We start from the raw sequence: 16,533 nt of genomic DNA on the forward strand, positions 1-16,533 counted from the left end.
GAGGGAGGAGACTGTGAAAGAAACTCAAGGTGTATTGAAAAAAACCTGGTAGGTTATGTTCACAGGCTCAGTTACCATGGTGACTGGCCCTGAGCTTTAGTTACCTCCCTTTGTGAAACCGACAAGCCAGAGTTTCCCTCATCTCAGGGTTAACCAACTCTTGAGTTTCCGCATCGTGATAAACTAAATATTTTTCTCCCTGAAGTTTGCATTTGAGTCCTGCTTCTGCCACTCCGCTGTGACAATGTGTTTCCTCTTTGTTTTATGTAATTTTTAGTTTTTGTCTTTTAATTCAATGCACCCATTTATTTTGTCTTTGTTTTGCTGTTTCTACCATTGCATGTCTGTTTTCGTGGGTTTGAAGTAAACTTTCATAATTTGAATTTAATAGTTATTTCATTTGAATTATTTATTTATTTTATAGCCCAAAATAGCAATTTGCCTCAGAGGATCTTCAGTCTGTACACATGCAACATAGTCTTTCCCGAAACCCTCACATCGGCACAGGAAACCCTTCAATGGGGAAAAAGGGAAGAAACCTAGGAAGAACAGCAGAAGAGGGATCCCTTTCCCGGGATGGACAGACTATGGATGTCTACAGAATGAACAACGTAAAAGATGTACACTGCATTTGAGTCCTATGACAGAAATGATTCAAATATTGCAAGTAGTCAGCCAAGTGTACGGCAGGACCACTGCAAGGACAACCACCATCAGACAAAACCACCATTTACTGAAACCAGCAGGGATGGAAAGCACAAAGACCTCAAAGAAGCAAAGTGGATAATATATATAACAGCTTATCTAAGGGCTGGTCCACACTAACGTGATCTTTTGTTCCACAAAAGAGAAGCTTGATAACTGAAGGCGCTGGCTCCCATCCTACTTTTTAAGACTCTAGGAATAACAAGTAGCCCACCATTTAGGCAGCGCAGCTCTCTAGTAGGCCTAAAGGAAACGTCTACAGGGTAAATAAAATCAGTCAAAGCAGAGAACCTTGTGGGACTCTGTGGCAAACATTGTTGATCAACAAGGATTCACCGTTTACAAACACAAACTGGGATTGATTCGATAAATATGACTTAATACCAATCAAATGTTCTAGTCTCTGCAATAGGATTCAATGATGTCAAATGTGGCACTGAGGTCCAGCAAGACAAGAACACAGATGAGTCCATGGTCCAATGCAAGTGATAATTCGTCATTTTCACCAATGCTGTTTTTGTACTGTGATGCACACAAAATCTTCATGACATTCTGATCTATGGGGCCACAGAGAAGGAACATGACGGTCGCCTGGAGAAGGTATGCTTCTTAAAACTTAATTGTGAGAAGAGCTCCATCAGGCAGAGTCAACTGTGGTTCCTCTGGCATGTCATTGACTAGTCCGGGATCTGCCTGACCCTGACAAAGTGGAAGCGATTCGGCAGCTGTCAAGGAGTGCTAAGAAGGATACTGGAAATGGTAAATTGTCTCGGAAGATACATCCCCGAACTCTCAACGGTGGGACAGCCGCTGTACAAGCTCCTGAAGGACAAGAATAAATGGACGTGGAGCCACGCACAGCAAACAGATTTGAACATATCAAAAAGCTATTGACAACTCCACTAGTACTTGCCTTCTATGACTTGAGCAAGCCCACGACGGTATCAGCGGATGCAAGTGTTGGGCCCTCCATTTTGCTAGTAAATCTCCCCACGTTTTTCTTCACTGAAGACAAAGGAAAAACACAGTAACATGGGAGACCCTCATGTCTGATCCAGGGGCCAATAACAACAACCCCCACTGGAGTCCAGACCACACCTGGCCATAAAATTTGTATTTCCGCTAAGGAGTTCAACCTTCACAAGTCAGCTGGAAGCTGCTGAAACACGGTGAAACCAACCGTTCACCGCGCCGATCAAGCCCATCAAAACAGTAAGAGACTAGTTTTCTGGGCAGATGAATTTAACGTGTTTTATAAATTTTGATGTTTAGTGTTTAGATGTTTAGTGTTACATCTAGGGATTGTTGGTTAGTTATAGGTGATCTTGATCACAGTTATAGATTCTCTTGATCTGTGTTTCTGTGAGTGTTTGACCTTAAAGAACCATTCAACCATTGCCAGTGCTCAGACTTAAATAAAGGAGTGAACATCAATTATGAGTCTTGATTTATAATATTGTTTATTAGTCCCTGTTAGCTCAGGGTGGTGCCCGTTATTTATTTATTTTGAGAATTATCTTAGTGATTATTAAGAATTTTATTGCTATCAATAATTTAGTTCCACACTTGCTATTAACCTGGTACAACCCCCTGCCGTTCCCAACAAAAATAGTTACGGATTGACGGTGTACTTCTTCAGCTCCACAATAACTATTGTGTTATTATATTTATACCTAATAACACACAAACTATAATCCTACCACTAGTCATGATCACACATATTATACTTTTTATCGCTAGGTGTGCTCTTCTGCTTAAATTCCGAACACAAGAGAAGTCTTTGTCCAACTGAAATTAGTCTATTTCTAAAATACATGTATCAAAACCGTCACTAAACACAAATTCTCTGGTGCGTAACCATGTGTTAATACTTTCACAACTGCAGAAAGTTACATAAATAATAATGTCATACATTTGGATCCATATGCGTGGTAGAAACATTTGGATCGATACTGTATGTGTGGTGTATAAGTAAGTAAGTGAGGTAAGGACAAACTGATTCCATACTCCCCACTTAACCCTTACATAGTGTTTGGGTCAATTTTGACATTTGACATGAAGTATCGAGGAATTGAATGGAATGTACACAATTGATTTATCTACAGCCTGTTGGAAAAAATGTTGATCCTTTTCTGGAGGTAGTAACGCTTATCAACGGTACACAAAATGGTACACAGCAGTGTACCATTTTGTGTACCAACGAGTGAGTTGACTGGTTCCTGCTAGTGATAGTATTAAAGATACTATTTACAATACACGCATACACGGAATGGAATCTTGGATTGTCTTGTTTTGTTTAAGTGTACCAACGAGTGAGTTGACTGGTTCCTGCTAGTGATAGTATTAAAGATACTATTTACAATACACGCATACACGGAATGGAATCTTGGATTGTCTTGTTTTGTTTAAGTATTCAACTCAACATCAACTAGCTGTGAATATTAAGAAATCACAACGTCAACAACGCAGCTTTAAAAGGTGTGATTTTAAGGAACATGTTAAAAAACATGATATATCCTATTGTCTTGTGACAGTAGTTGGCTTTTTCTGCATGTGCGTATGTTTCTTTAATGACTCCTCCTTCCTCTTTCTGCTGCTGTGGCTGATCTTCTGCTGCCTGTAGGTTTTTCTAGCCTGGAGTCTCTCCTTCTCCAGGACTTCAGTGTCATCCAGAATCTCCAGGCCAGGAATCTGACTGATGACATACTGTCTAAGGAGGCAAACAGAGTGGAATTTTACATGAATGTCAACATTTGCAGAACTCAATGGGGTCGGATTATTTTACACATATTTGACAAATAAAAAACAAACAGGGCTTATGTTCCAGAGTGCATATTGAATAGCATTGTCAGTGTGTGGTTATGACTTGAAAGGTACATTCATGGGCTGATTACAATACAATGGACCCTGGGCACAATGCAAAACGCCCCACCCCCTCTTCGAAATAGAAGAAAAAGGAAAACAGTCTTCATAGATTAGCCTCTTTTTGTTGTTGATTTAATTCTCTGTATTCATATGATGACAGTGTCACCTGCCCATCAGCAACTATTTTTTACATTATTCACACATCGTCATCACACCTACGGGAGCAATGTTGGGTTAAGTGTCTTGCTTAAGGAGACATCTCTATGTGTATTACCTGAGCAGGGGATCAAACCGCCAATCCTTAAATGAGCCTGAGAATGAGGCTGGATGAAGGGCCAGAAAACGCTAGTGCTCGTCACATTTTGGGTGTTTTTGTGTTTGGTGTAGGTCTCACTATGGTTGTTTTAATACTCTGTAGTCATTTTGTCTCTCTTTGAGGTCAATTTGAATATTGCATAGGCATTGAGTATCTTTGTATTTGTATTGAACCTTTTGTAGTATTTTTCAGTATCTAATTTCAGCACTCTTGAAAGCCTGGTGGGCAATTTTGTCCCCTGAACATCAACAGGTACATTGTCAACTGCAGAGATAGAGATCTATGTCTATTATTTAGTCTGTTAGTTTTGCACAAAATTGGTTGTTCTGTAGGTCTTCTAGGTTGATCTTGTATGTTTGTTGTATTGTATGATTTATGTTTTTAAAAACAAACATGATACAAATCATTTTTTAGCTTCCTAAACTACAAATAAAATAGCAGGTTTATTGTCGCTAAACAGACCTTAATTTAGGGTTGATAATCACAAGACCAATTTTGACTAGATACATGACATTCTAGTACCATGTTATTGCACTGATGATACAAATGGCAACCCCATCGTGTAAATAAAACCCCACTAAAAACCCCATGGTCATGCTAGTACTTTTTTCTAAATCAAATAAAAACCTGTATGATTATTTTTGATGAGAGAATATTTAGTCCATAGATGGTGTTTAGTTTGGATGCAGGTTGTGGAAAGGATGTTGTTGGTCACCTGTAGTCTTCGTACTGAGTAAGACTTCCTCCATTGAAATAACTAGGAGCTGCCTCGTTGTTCATCATACTGAGAATCCTATATTAGAAAGGAATAAAGCAGCAAAAAGAATGCATATGTTTATAAGCATTAACAAATTAATAACACAATTCCAGACTCACTTTATGTTTGGAAACTTCCGTCGGATTTCTTCCACAAAAACAGGCAGATTGTTGATCTTGTTCTTGTTGATGCAAACTGTGGTGACACTGGACATGTAGGGGAACTTGATGTGAGATGTGTAGTTGTTGCAGTCCAGGATCAAAGTGCTGAGCTTCTCCAGCTGGCCCAGCAGAGCCGGGTTCCAATAAGGACTGAATGAAGGATAATATTTCAAACTCAAACTGCTCAGGTTTGTCAGTCTCTAAATATATTTACCTAGAATTATATGTTGTTTCCTTTCATTTGTTATTGCAGAAGTTTAGGCGGGTGACAACTATGACTTCAAGAAGAAGTTTACGTGCATATCAGGAACACCTAAATTGTTTTGGGGTTATATACACTTTTTGATGTCTGTCATTTCCATTCATACCACAAGAGCAGTAGATTTGACTAAATAAATATCAATAGTTCCACTTCTTGGGCCCGGTCAAACACTGTACCTGTCGGTTTATTCCTATACGGTAAGATTTCTTTAGCCATGTCACTCTAATTATCCCAAAGGATTAATCCTACCAAATCGTTGATCTCCTGACTTACATTTAACTGTTGGGAAATTTGCCTGTTATTGTCACGGTGTGGTTCACTTCCTGTTGTATTTTGTAGTTTTCTGCCACTCGTGTCCCCAGATAACTTCACTTCCTGCCTTGTCCCGTCATCCCCTGTGATCGTCTAATAGTTTCCACCTGTGTCCAATCACCTGCACCTCCCTTGTGTATTTAAGCCGTGTGTCTCTTGTCGCGTCATTGTCTTTCGCCACGCATGTTCTTCTCTCGTCGTTCGCAGTTCCTGTCTCCCGTTTTGCCCCTTGCCCTTTTGTTGTTGCTTTTTACTATTAAAGTCCCTTTTCTTTTTGAAAAGGGACTTTAATAGTTGCCAGACGGGTTCCCCTGAACCCGTCTGGCAATGGGCGGTCCACGGAGTCTCCAGCGGGCTGCTCGTAATGGGGGAAAGGTCCTCCCGGGGGTTCCAGCTGGGTACCTGTACTACTCTGTCTCCTCTTCTGGAGCCCTCAGTAGGCATCTGGGCCACCATCCTCCGCCCACCACATGGTCCCCAGAGGAGGAGGCCATTTCGTTGTCGTCCGGCGGAGAGACCCACTGGGAGCGGGTAATGGACCTTGCGGTCCGACTCCAGGCCACCTATGCTCCCCACGCTCGGCCGCAGCGACGTCCCGACCCCGCTCGGTCGCAGCGCACAATGTCCAGCGCTGGGCCGCAGCGACGTCCCGACCCCGCTCGGTCGCAGCGCAAAATGTCCCGCGCTGGGCCGCAGCAGATTCCCGTCCCGGCCTCCCGACCCAAGCCCATGACCCCTGATCCGACGCCCCGATCCAGGTCCACGACCCCCGAGCCAGCGCCACGATCCATGCCCCCGACCCCCGAGCCAGCGTCACGATCCATGCCCCCGGTACCAGTGCCACGATCCATTCCCCCGGTACCGGCCCCACGATCCATGCCCCCGACCCGACCAGTACCGGCCCCACGTTCCATGCCCCCGACCCGACCAGTACCGGCCCCACGTTCCATGCCCCCGACCCGACCAGTACCGGCCCCACGTTCCATTCCCCCGACTCGGCCAGTCCCCGCTCCGAGACTCTCAGCCATGACCCCGACTCGGCCAGTCCCCGCTCCGAGACTCATGACCCCGACGCCCCCAGTCCCCGCTCCGAGACTCATGACCCCGACGCGACGAGGGGGGGGATTATGGGGGGGGCTGAGCCGCCGACTGCGGAGGTGTTCCGTGTCCCCGAGCTGCCGCCGACAACCACGGAGGTGTTCCCTGTCCCCGAGCTTCCGCCGACAACCACGGAGGTGTTCCCTGTCCCCGAGCTGCCGCCGACAACCGCGGAGGTGTTCCGTGTCCCCGAGCCGACGGCGGCGACAACCGCGGAGGTGTTCCGTGTCCCCGAGCCGACGGCGGCGACAACCGCGGAGGTGTTCCGTGTCCCCGAGCCGACGGCGACAACCGCGGAGGTGTTCCGTGTCCCCGAGCCGACGGCGACAACCACGGAGGTGTTCCCTGTCCCCGAGCTTCCGCCGACAACCACGGAGGTGTTCCCTGTCCCCGAGCCGACGGCGACAACCCCGGAGGTGTTCCGTGTCCCCGAGCCGACGGCGACGACCGCGGAGGTGTTCCGTGTCCCCGAGCCGACGGCGACGACCCCGGAGGTTTCCCGTGTCCCCGAGCTACCGCCAACGACCCCGGAGGTTTCCCGTGTCTCAGAGCCATTCATTCCAGAGACGTTCCGTGCCCTGCAGTCGCCGCTCCGGAGCCGGCTTGGTGACCGCCCGCCGGGCCGACCCCCAGAGTTTCCCGACCAACGTCTCTGGTTTCCCTCCCCCCCCACCCCTTGTTCGCTCTAGTGTTGGCCGTCTGGAATTCGGCCCTTAAGGGGGGGGTACTGTCACGGTGTGGTTCACTTCCTGTTGTATTTGTATTTTGTCCACCTGTGTCCAATCACCTGCACCTCCCTTGTGTATTTAAGCCGTGTGTCTCTTGTGTCACTTGTCGCGTCATTGTCTTTCGCCACGCATGTTCTTGTCTCCTGTTGTGGATGTCCGTAGGTTCATGCCTGTGTGTTTTTGCCCCTTGGCCTTTTGGATTTCGGATCTAGTAACTATTAAAGTCTTGTTTCGGAGAAGTCTGCATCTGAGTCCTGCCTTCTACCCGCACCCCTGACAGTTATAGTAAGTCTGTATGTGTGACAGCAGTAAAGTATTGAAGTGTAGATTGCAAACTGGTAACCAAAAATTGCTTTCAACTATCTAACCGAGTCTCAAGGAAGAGCATTGGTCTTTGTAGCATGTTACACAAAGTGGTGGAAAGGTCCAAAAAAGTTCTAAAGATAGTAAAATACTCTAATGACCAGAAAGAAGCGTTATTCTCCTTCCTCTGGTCATGTGAATGTACTTTACTTGTATGGAACTTTTTTTTGTCTTTCGACCAGTCAAAGCGCTTTTAACACTAAATGTCATCATCCAACCATTCATACAATGCTTCGTCGAAACGCCTTCGACTTACTGCCGAGCACCAGAACACAGCTCTCGCTTTGGGCGTACAAGGATTGGATGGCCCCAAGCAAGGACCCCCTCACCCCGTACTCCCGCAGCACCTCCCACAGTTTCTCTCGGGGGACCCGGTCATACGCCTTCTCCAAGTCCACAAAACACATGTAGACTGGATGAGCATACTCCCAAGCCCCCTCTATGATCCTGGAAAGAGTGAAGAGCTGGTCCGTTGTTCCACGACCAGGACCACTCCTTTCCAGCACCTTAGAGTAGACTTTACCCGGGAGGCTGAGTAGTGTGATACCCCTGTAATTGGCACACACTCTCTGGTCCCCCTTTTTGAAGAGGGGTACCACCACCCCGGTCTGCCACCCATTTTGGCACTGTCCCAGACTTCCACGCAATGTTGAGGCGTGTCATCCAAGACAACCCCCAAACACCCATTGCTTTTAGCATCTCTGGACGGATCTCATCAATCCCCGGGGCTTTGCCACTGCAGAGTTGTTTGACTACCTCAGTGACCTCCACCAGGCCAATTGACGATGATCCCTCCTCCGCCTCCAGCTCCACCTCTACAAAAGAGGGCGTAGTAGTTGGATTCAGGAGTTCCTAAAAGTGTTCCTTCCACCGCCCGATAACCTCCTCAGTCGCGGTCAACAGGGTCCCATCCTTACTGTACACAGCTTGGATGGTTCCCCGTTTCCCCCTCCTGAGGTGCCGGATGGTCTTCCAGAAGCACTTTGGTGCCGACCGAAAGTCCTTCTCCACAGTTACCCCGAACTCCTCCCATACTTGCTGCTTTGCCTCCATCACGGCAGAGGCTGCTGCCCTTCGAGCCTGTCGGTACACTGCAACTGCCTCCGGAGTCCCACCGGATATCATAACCCGGAAGGCCTCCTTCTTCAGTCGGACGGCTTCCCTGACCACCGGTGTCCACCACGAGGTTCGAGGGTTACCGCCCCTTGATGCACCCAAGACCTTGAGGCCACAACTCACTTCAGCAATGGAGGTTTTGAACATACACTACTCTGGTTCAATGTCCCCTACCTCCACAGGAATGTGAGAGAAGCTCCGGCGGAGGTGTGAGTTGAAAATCTTTTGGACCGGGGCCTCCTCCAGACGTTCCCAGTTCACCCTCACTACACGCTTGGGTTTACCGGGTCTGTCCCGAGTCTTCCCCCTACCTCTGACCCAGCTCACAACCAGATGGTGATCAGTTGACAGCTCTGCCCCTCTCTTTACCCGAGTGTCCAGAACATGCGGCCTCAGATCAGACGATACGATTACAAAATCGATCATTGATCTTTGGCCTAGGATGCTCTGGTACCACGTACACTTATGAACATCCTTATGTTCGAACATGGTGTTTGTTATGGACAATCCGTGACTGGCACAGAAGTCCAGTAACAACCACCCGCTCGGGTTCAGATCAGGGAGGCCATTCCTCCCAATCACGCCTCTCCAGTTATCTCCATCGTCGCCCACGTGCGCATTGAAGTCTCCCAGTAGGACTATGAAGTCCCCTACTGGAGCCCCATGCAGGACTCCATTCAGGGTCTCCAAAAAGGCCTAATACTCTGAGCTGCTGTTTGGTGCATATGCACAGACAACAGTCAGTTTTCCCTGCCGTAAATTGTCAGAAATTGATGTGGGCCTCCCTTGGCAGTTGTCCCCCCCATGACCCCCCTCCTCCTAATTCTAGGGGAGGCTTTGACATGTAAATGAAAATGCTGTGAGCTATACAAATGCAAATCAGGGTCGCAGAGGGAGTTTTAGCCCAGGTGACATTTTTTTAAAAGGTAAGAAAATCTCTGGTACAAATAGATCAGGCTCAGTATTCTAAATATAGACTCTTACATTTAAGCTTGAATTGATTTATTTAATTCAAATATGCTAGATTACTGTGTACGCCATTAGCAATGGCAAATGTTATGTAAAAAAGATACACAAAATAACTTCTTTAAAAAATGAGTTTTAATCAAGGTAAAATGAGCATTCCATGCAAACAACATTTGAATCAGCACTGCATGAAAAGTGGGATTTTCGGCAGTATGCGGCACCGTAAATTGTCGTGGAATTTCAGGTTTGCGGCAATTTGCGGGCAACGCCGAAAACTGCCGTAAATTGTCAGAAATTGATGTGGGCCTCCCTTGGCAGTTGTCCCCCCATGACTCCCCTCCTCCTAATTCTAGGGGAGGCTTTGACATGTAAATGAAAATGCTTTGAGCTATACAAATGCAAATCAGGGTCGCAGAGGGAGTTTTAGCCCAGGTGACATTTTTTTAAAAGGTAAGAAAGTCTCTGGTACAAATAGATCAGGCTCAGTAGCCTAATTATAGACTCTTACATTTTGGCTTGAATTGATTTATTTATTTCAGATATGCTAGATTACTGTGTACGCCATTAGCAATGGCAAATGTTATGTAAAAAAGATACAAAAAATAACTTCTTTAAAAAATGAGTTTTAATCAAGGTAAAATGAGCATTCCATGCAAACAACATTTGAATCAGCATGAGGGGTCTGCAGAGATCACAGTCTACTAGAGCTCAACTACAGTGCATAGTGGCAGGACTACAGTGACCTTTTCTTTGGTCTTACTTAAATGCACAGAGGATGTATTAACCACACATCTTCTAGCAATGCGCTCAACTGGCAGAAATGATGCTGGGTATGACGTGTCTGTTCCCTGCAAGCCCCAAACTTCTATTGGCTTTCCATAAAAATGTCTGTCCGGGTGGAGATGAAGCCAGGAAACTTGTGCAAGAACATGTTTAAATGCCGTACCCTTTGACACAACATTAACAACTATAAACTGCTTTATAATGGCTGGTCGTAGTTCTGCTAGAGGGTCAAGGACGGGTTCCTCAAAACTGTTAGTGTTTCCACACCACTTAGCGTGAACATATGCTGACCTTTATGCTCTGCATCTATCGATTGAGTAAGTTACATTCATATATGTTACCCGTTTACATGTCATGGCAAAACATTCAACCTCAGTGACACAAGGGTACATCTGATGATACATTGTCAACATTGCATGTCTGTCAGACTCAAGAGTGTCTGGTGGAATGGACAAAGAGGCACCACTGTACAGTTTTCTAGGGAAAGTCGTTCTGCTGACACCAAAACACTGCTTTACATAAAGCATATCAGCTGTTTCATTCCACAACAAAGTCCCAACCATTTGTCTTCCTAAAATACTGGTCCTTCCGTATAACAATAACCTCGTATGTGATTGGAGGACCCTTAGACTCCTCGTCCAATCACGTGTGAGGTCATAGGCATGACTGATAAAGCAGTACTTGCAAGACGAGCATACAAACAGACACGTGTGTGTTACTATATTCAGAAGAACTGTATCTCCAGTTCCTTTGTTTGGTCTTTGCTGGTTCGTGAATAATGGCTGGACGACGTCTCGCGTTCAACTCGCCTTCAACTCCTCTCCGCGGTCACCAACTTTCGGCCAGTCCGCAGACAGACGAGAAGAAGCTGCTGAATGCTCTCAGTGGATCGTCTCGTCAACTCCAACAACAAACTGCCGATATCAACGAGTGGTTCGCTCCACTGGAGCGTTCGGGACTCCGGGTTTCTGTCCATGGAGGAGAGGAACTGACTCAAAGAAGAGGAGACGGGCGCACAATCCCACGATAGCGGTAAGAATACGTTCGATGACTGCAGGCTAAGCTAAAAGTAGCGTAGCCTCAAGCTAAGCTAAGAGTAGCCTAGTAGCCTTACAAGTGAGCAGAAACAGCTTTATTAAAGTGTATTTTCTTTGCCGTGTCGTTTACAGGAAGTTTACTGTTTCTCCTTCCTTGTTAAATGTTACTGTGACTTGCGTTTGATTTTTTTTGTATTCATATTACACTCATTTAATTGTTTTCCAGCCGCCTGTGAGACGTATTTTGAGACGGTACCCAGGAGCTTCAGGTTCAGCCGGACACTCATTGCGAGCGGAAGCTGCGAAGGATTCAGCGCGGAGTCGAGCGAGAAGAAAGACGGTCAGAGTTTATTTGCTGACTTGTTTCAGGTGCATTGATCGATGTGTTGTGTCCGTACGCATCGCACAGTACTGATTCATTGTTGTTTTTACAGCTGCTGGAATCGAGACAAAGTGTGCTGGCTGATGACGAGGTGGAACTCTGGCAATCCGCCACCGTAGAGCTCACGTCGGACGGAGAGGATGGCGTTGTTGGCGGGGTCTCGGGGTGGATTGTACGGTCCCAGTTAGAGACGACTCAGAAATACAGATCCCCGCACGCTAGGCGCCTGCACAACAGACCTGCCTCGGAAAACACGGCGCCAGTGACGGTCTACAACCCCGAGGAGGCAAACGGACAGTTTATTGAGCTGTAGTTTTTAAACCGCCGTTACCCAAGTGTGGGCAGATCCTCACTTTGTATATAGTTGTTGATTGTGTGTTGTTAATAAAGCTCTTTCTTTGCATAAACATGTGGCAAATGTTCATTTTCTCTATAAATTCATTGATGTCCTGGTTGGTATCCTAATAATAGTGTAGTAGCCTACATAGGATAACCATGAAATAAATATACAGCATAATATGAATATATATAAATAAAATGAGGCGGGTGACCAATAGCGACAGATCTGCCAACCAATCACGAGTGATTGAAAGTTGTGGTTTCATCCAAATATTAACAAGGAAACTCAAGCCTGGTCTGCCCAGGTGTGGTTTTGCTGCCAATCACGAGTGATTTTATTTGTTAGTAAGTTGTGGTTTCATCCAATAAGGAGTAAGGATATTCAAGCCCGCTCGGCTCGGCCACCCGCGGCTTCGCTGCTTTCATATGCTAATTCAGGCCATTCGCAACTCCGCCAGCTCTCCCCCTACGTCATGGTTCGTTTCCGACAATTTGTGGCACAGACAAACGCGACGTGCGCGGGTTGCAAATTGTCGGAAATTGTCGGAAATTAGGGAGATTTCCGGGCGTTTACGGGGACGAAAATCTCACTTTTCATGCAGTGCTGGCGCCTCACACCATGGGCCACTCTGGAGTAGAGTCCATCCCCTATCCAGGAGTGTGGTTCCAGAGCCGAGGCTGGGCGTAGAGGTAAGCCCCACCAGATCCAACTGATAACGCTCCACCTCCCGCACAAGCTCCGGCTTCAGAACCAGTATCTGCTGCCCAGGTCTGTTCCGTCTAGACCTCCCACTGTCACTGCCACCCTTGTAGCCGCGCACCCGACCCCATCGGTTTTCTCCACAGGTGGTGAGCCCATGGGGAGTAGAGTCTTGGGCTGCCACGTCACTCCTTCGGGCTGTGCCCGGCCGGGCTCCGCGGTAAACCCGGCCACCAGACGCTCGCTGTCGGGCCCTCCATCTGGGCCTGGCTCCAAATGGGGGCCCCGGGCTTCCTCCAGGCCGGGTAACTCCTTCCCTCTTCCGTTTTTTCATAGGGTCTTTTTGAACCATTCTTAGTCTGGCCCCTCGCCTGAGACCACTTTGCCAAGGGTAACCCTACCAGGAGCACAAGGCTCCCGACAACACAGCCCTCAGGGTCATAGGGACACACAAACCTCTCCACCACGATAAGGTGATGGTTCCCCTGTGATGGTTCGTGTCGTGCGATTATTACGTCACTCAATGAGTTTTGGAGATGCACGTGGAGCAAAAAATTTAAAAGCTGAGTTGACGTAGAGGAGCGGCAGTTGTTGTGAGTCATGCAGCGCAGGCAGCATTTCACACTAAATCATTTTTGTCAATGGAAAAATATGCAAAATCAACGTAATATGTGACGGGGAACGTAACAAGCCTCCAGCAGCTCTTCTGCTTTTGACTCTTTATCCAGCTGATTAAGCCAGCGTTAGCTCGCTAATAACAGCAGTAAAGCAGTTAGCAAGACTAAAGACACGTTTTTATTTACTCGCCTTTTTTTGGACCATTAATTTTTCAATCTATTCCCATATTGGTTATTGTTGACAATAATATTTGTATGTGTTGTACTTTTTAATGCCATGCTATTCTTTTAGCTGCATTTAGACGTGGTGTATACATTTACTTAACTTGTACTACAATGACGGTAATAATTTAATGAATAAGCTTGACTATGGGGGTTTGTAAGTGTGAGCGTTTGTGAGTGAATGCATCTGTGAGTGTTTTCTGATTTGTATTTTTCTTTATTTTTGATAAACTATTATGTTCAAGGAGCACGCTGTTTGTGCACTTTCTGAAGTCTTGTTTCAAAGTGAATTCTCTTTGGAATAAAGCTTTTAAATTAAAGCGTTTTTAAAATCCTGTTTTTTTATCCGATTCATCGATTAATCGAAAGAATGGTCAAATTATCAAAATAATTGGTAGTTGCAGCCCTAATAATTTCCATCAAAATGTGTGGTTTGTGATTCCAGGCTATAGAAAAAAAAACAATGGAATTAAATTAAGCCACAATATATTTTTTGTCAAATTTTGCCGTTTCCATTTAACTTTTCTTATGCGATACTTCAAAAAATGTACGTTGATGGAAACCCAGCCGGTTCAATGTATTCACAACTATTGAATGGATTACCATCAATATTTGGTCCACACATACATAAATTCAAAAATACTCATTGATGATTCACTGACATTTAAATTTAAACAATACTTATTTGTCCAACACATGTATGAGGACATAAATACCTGCAAAACTAATGACATTCCCTTTTGTTTCAGATTAAAAAAAGTCCTCAAATAAGAGTTTGGAACAATGGTACAGGAAGCAGGCCTGACTTCAAGCTACTGGTTATCAAGAAAAGGATACTCATCCAGCAGGTTGTAACTCAGATCCAGCACCTCCAGTGCTGTCTGTGGCAGAATGGTTTCATAGGGGATTTCTGTCAGGCCCTGGTAAGCAAAAGAAAGACACTGAAAGCTTGAGGTGGGGCTGGGCTGGCTTGATGTTGGATGATCCATTATTAAAAAAAAAATTCCGCCCTCCTTCACCTGCCCTTCACCTGTAATTATGGAGATTAGGAGAGAAATCAGATTATTGTGTCACAATCAAACCTTTAATAAACAGCTAATCAATAAATGGTGAATAGACTGAATGAGTAAGAAGATAATCTGCCAGAAAGTAATGTTAGGGTTTCATCTGAATAGAAATGAGAAATTACACATTTTTATGTAAAGCTATACCTGTCACGGTTTGGGTTTGCCTTGTCCTGTCATCCCCTGTGATTGTCTGACTTTTCCCTGATTGTTTTCCCCTGTGTCCAATCACCTGCACCGTCCCAGTGTATTTAAGCCCTGTATGTCTTTTGCTCCTTGTTGCATCACTGAACGTCGTTCGTGAAGGTTCTACCCGGAGTCATCCTGTTTGTAAGTTCTGGATCCCTGTTGGCGTTTGATTAAAGTATCTTTGTTGGAAATCTGTGTTTGGGTCCTGCCTCTGCCTACCCCATTGTGACAATACCAGTGTACATTTATTTTTTTACACCCCTGGCCAAATTCTGTCAAATATTTATATATAAAGACAAATTGTGTCCAAATTACAATCTGGAGAAGTAACCGTGAGCTGTGACAAATTGATTTTTGTTTTTGAATGTCTTTGCGGAACTGGTTGCATCAGCAATATTTCTGAAACTCATCACATTCACAAGGTATAAGATAACTGAAACATAGGTATTTTTGGTATATACATTCAAGATAAGAAAATAGATTCACAAAATAATTGTGAAATAAGGAAATAGTCCCCAGGGTAACAAAGCTAGCCTGGCTGTCCCAACCTTTACCTAGCTAGTTTCAGATGGGCAGGGCGATAAAATAGGTGAACAGAAGATTGTTCAGACTCTGGGTGCCTTGCTCATAAAAGTAAAAGTGGAAAAGATAAAGAAATGTCAAAATACAGTGTAAACATAGATGATACTTTATATCACTTATCTCTCTTAAAAAAAAACAAATTTGCTCTTTTCTAAATAATCAATTACCCTTTATGGGTTAAAATTAACATCCTAGTTACTAAGGCCAAAACACGTTGACCTGCAACATTTCGGATTTTATAATGTCATAAATAAATCTCTCAGCAAAGAAGATATAGTCGCCGATGGACATATGGTTAAGATTCTTCAAAGCAGAGCTGTTCTTTGCATTCAATTGTTTTTTATAGCCCATGTCTGCACAATATACTGTGAGGTAAGTGAGCAAGTTACCTTAACATGTTATCTGCAGTAAAGTACCGTATTCCATTAGAAACTGCTGCCAAATTCTCAAAACGTTTTACTGTTTTCTGATTTGCAGTATCAACCAGTATTGTCCGACACTTATTTTAAACTGTACCCATATTTCAAGTTATCCTGCTACTCTGTGAAATCCTTAATCCCTAATAAGAATCTAGATGCAGCATAGACTTACCGAGCTGAAGAGCATGCAGCCGATCTTTTCAGTGCATGCAGACTCTGTGAAATGCATTCAGCTCACATAAAAGGCCCTCTTTCATACCCTCGGCTGTAGATCACATGATGGGGATAATCACATTGCTGTTAACCTTGTAGTTCGCAGGACCCATTGGAACAGATCTTCATAAGATTGATAGTGTTACATTCCTCAAATAATGGAAAACACAGTTTATAAACTGAAGAAACGTGAACATGAAGTATTTTTACTGTAGAAAATGCCAAATGACTGGACAGAATACGAGACGTGGCTCACAATAGACTAATAATGAATAATGAAGAATAATGAACAATAATGAGTCAAAGCAAGTGGTGCAATGGCCTATGAGAGAAGATC

General features: G+C 45.0%; 1 protein-coding gene and 1 long non-coding RNA gene across 2 annotated transcripts; one reads left to right on the plus strand and one right to left on the minus strand.

The window, feature by feature from the left end:
• Window positions 1–2,148: 2,148 nt before the first annotated feature.
• On the minus strand, window positions 2,149–16,283 carry LOC120821604 (leucine-rich melanocyte differentiation-associated protein). Its single transcript, XM_040180368.2, has 5 exons — window positions 16,156–16,283; window positions 14,567–14,759; window positions 4,763–4,954; window positions 4,602–4,679; window positions 2,149–3,415 (listed from the first exon to the last, which is right to left on the minus strand). Exons 2-5 carry the CDS (start codon window positions 14,716–14,718, stop codon window positions 3,223–3,225), a joined length of 615 nt encoding a protein of 204 aa, XP_040036302.1. The 5' UTR covers window positions 14,719–14,759; window positions 16,156–16,283; the 3' UTR covers window positions 2,149–3,222.
• LOC144410253 (uncharacterized) lies at window positions 11,602–12,258 on the plus strand. The gene is made up of 2 exons (XR_013468196.1): window positions 11,602–11,809; window positions 11,904–12,258. It is a non-coding gene; the product is annotated as an uncharacterized LOC144410253 (long non-coding RNA).
• Window positions 16,284–16,533: the final 250 nt, after the last annotated feature.

This window comes from Gasterosteus aculeatus, chromosome 7, assembly GCF_964276395.1.
Source record: "Gasterosteus aculeatus chromosome 7, fGasAcu3.hap1.1, whole genome shotgun sequence".
Taxonomy (NCBI): domain Eukaryota; kingdom Metazoa; phylum Chordata; class Actinopteri; order Perciformes; family Gasterosteidae; genus Gasterosteus; species Gasterosteus aculeatus.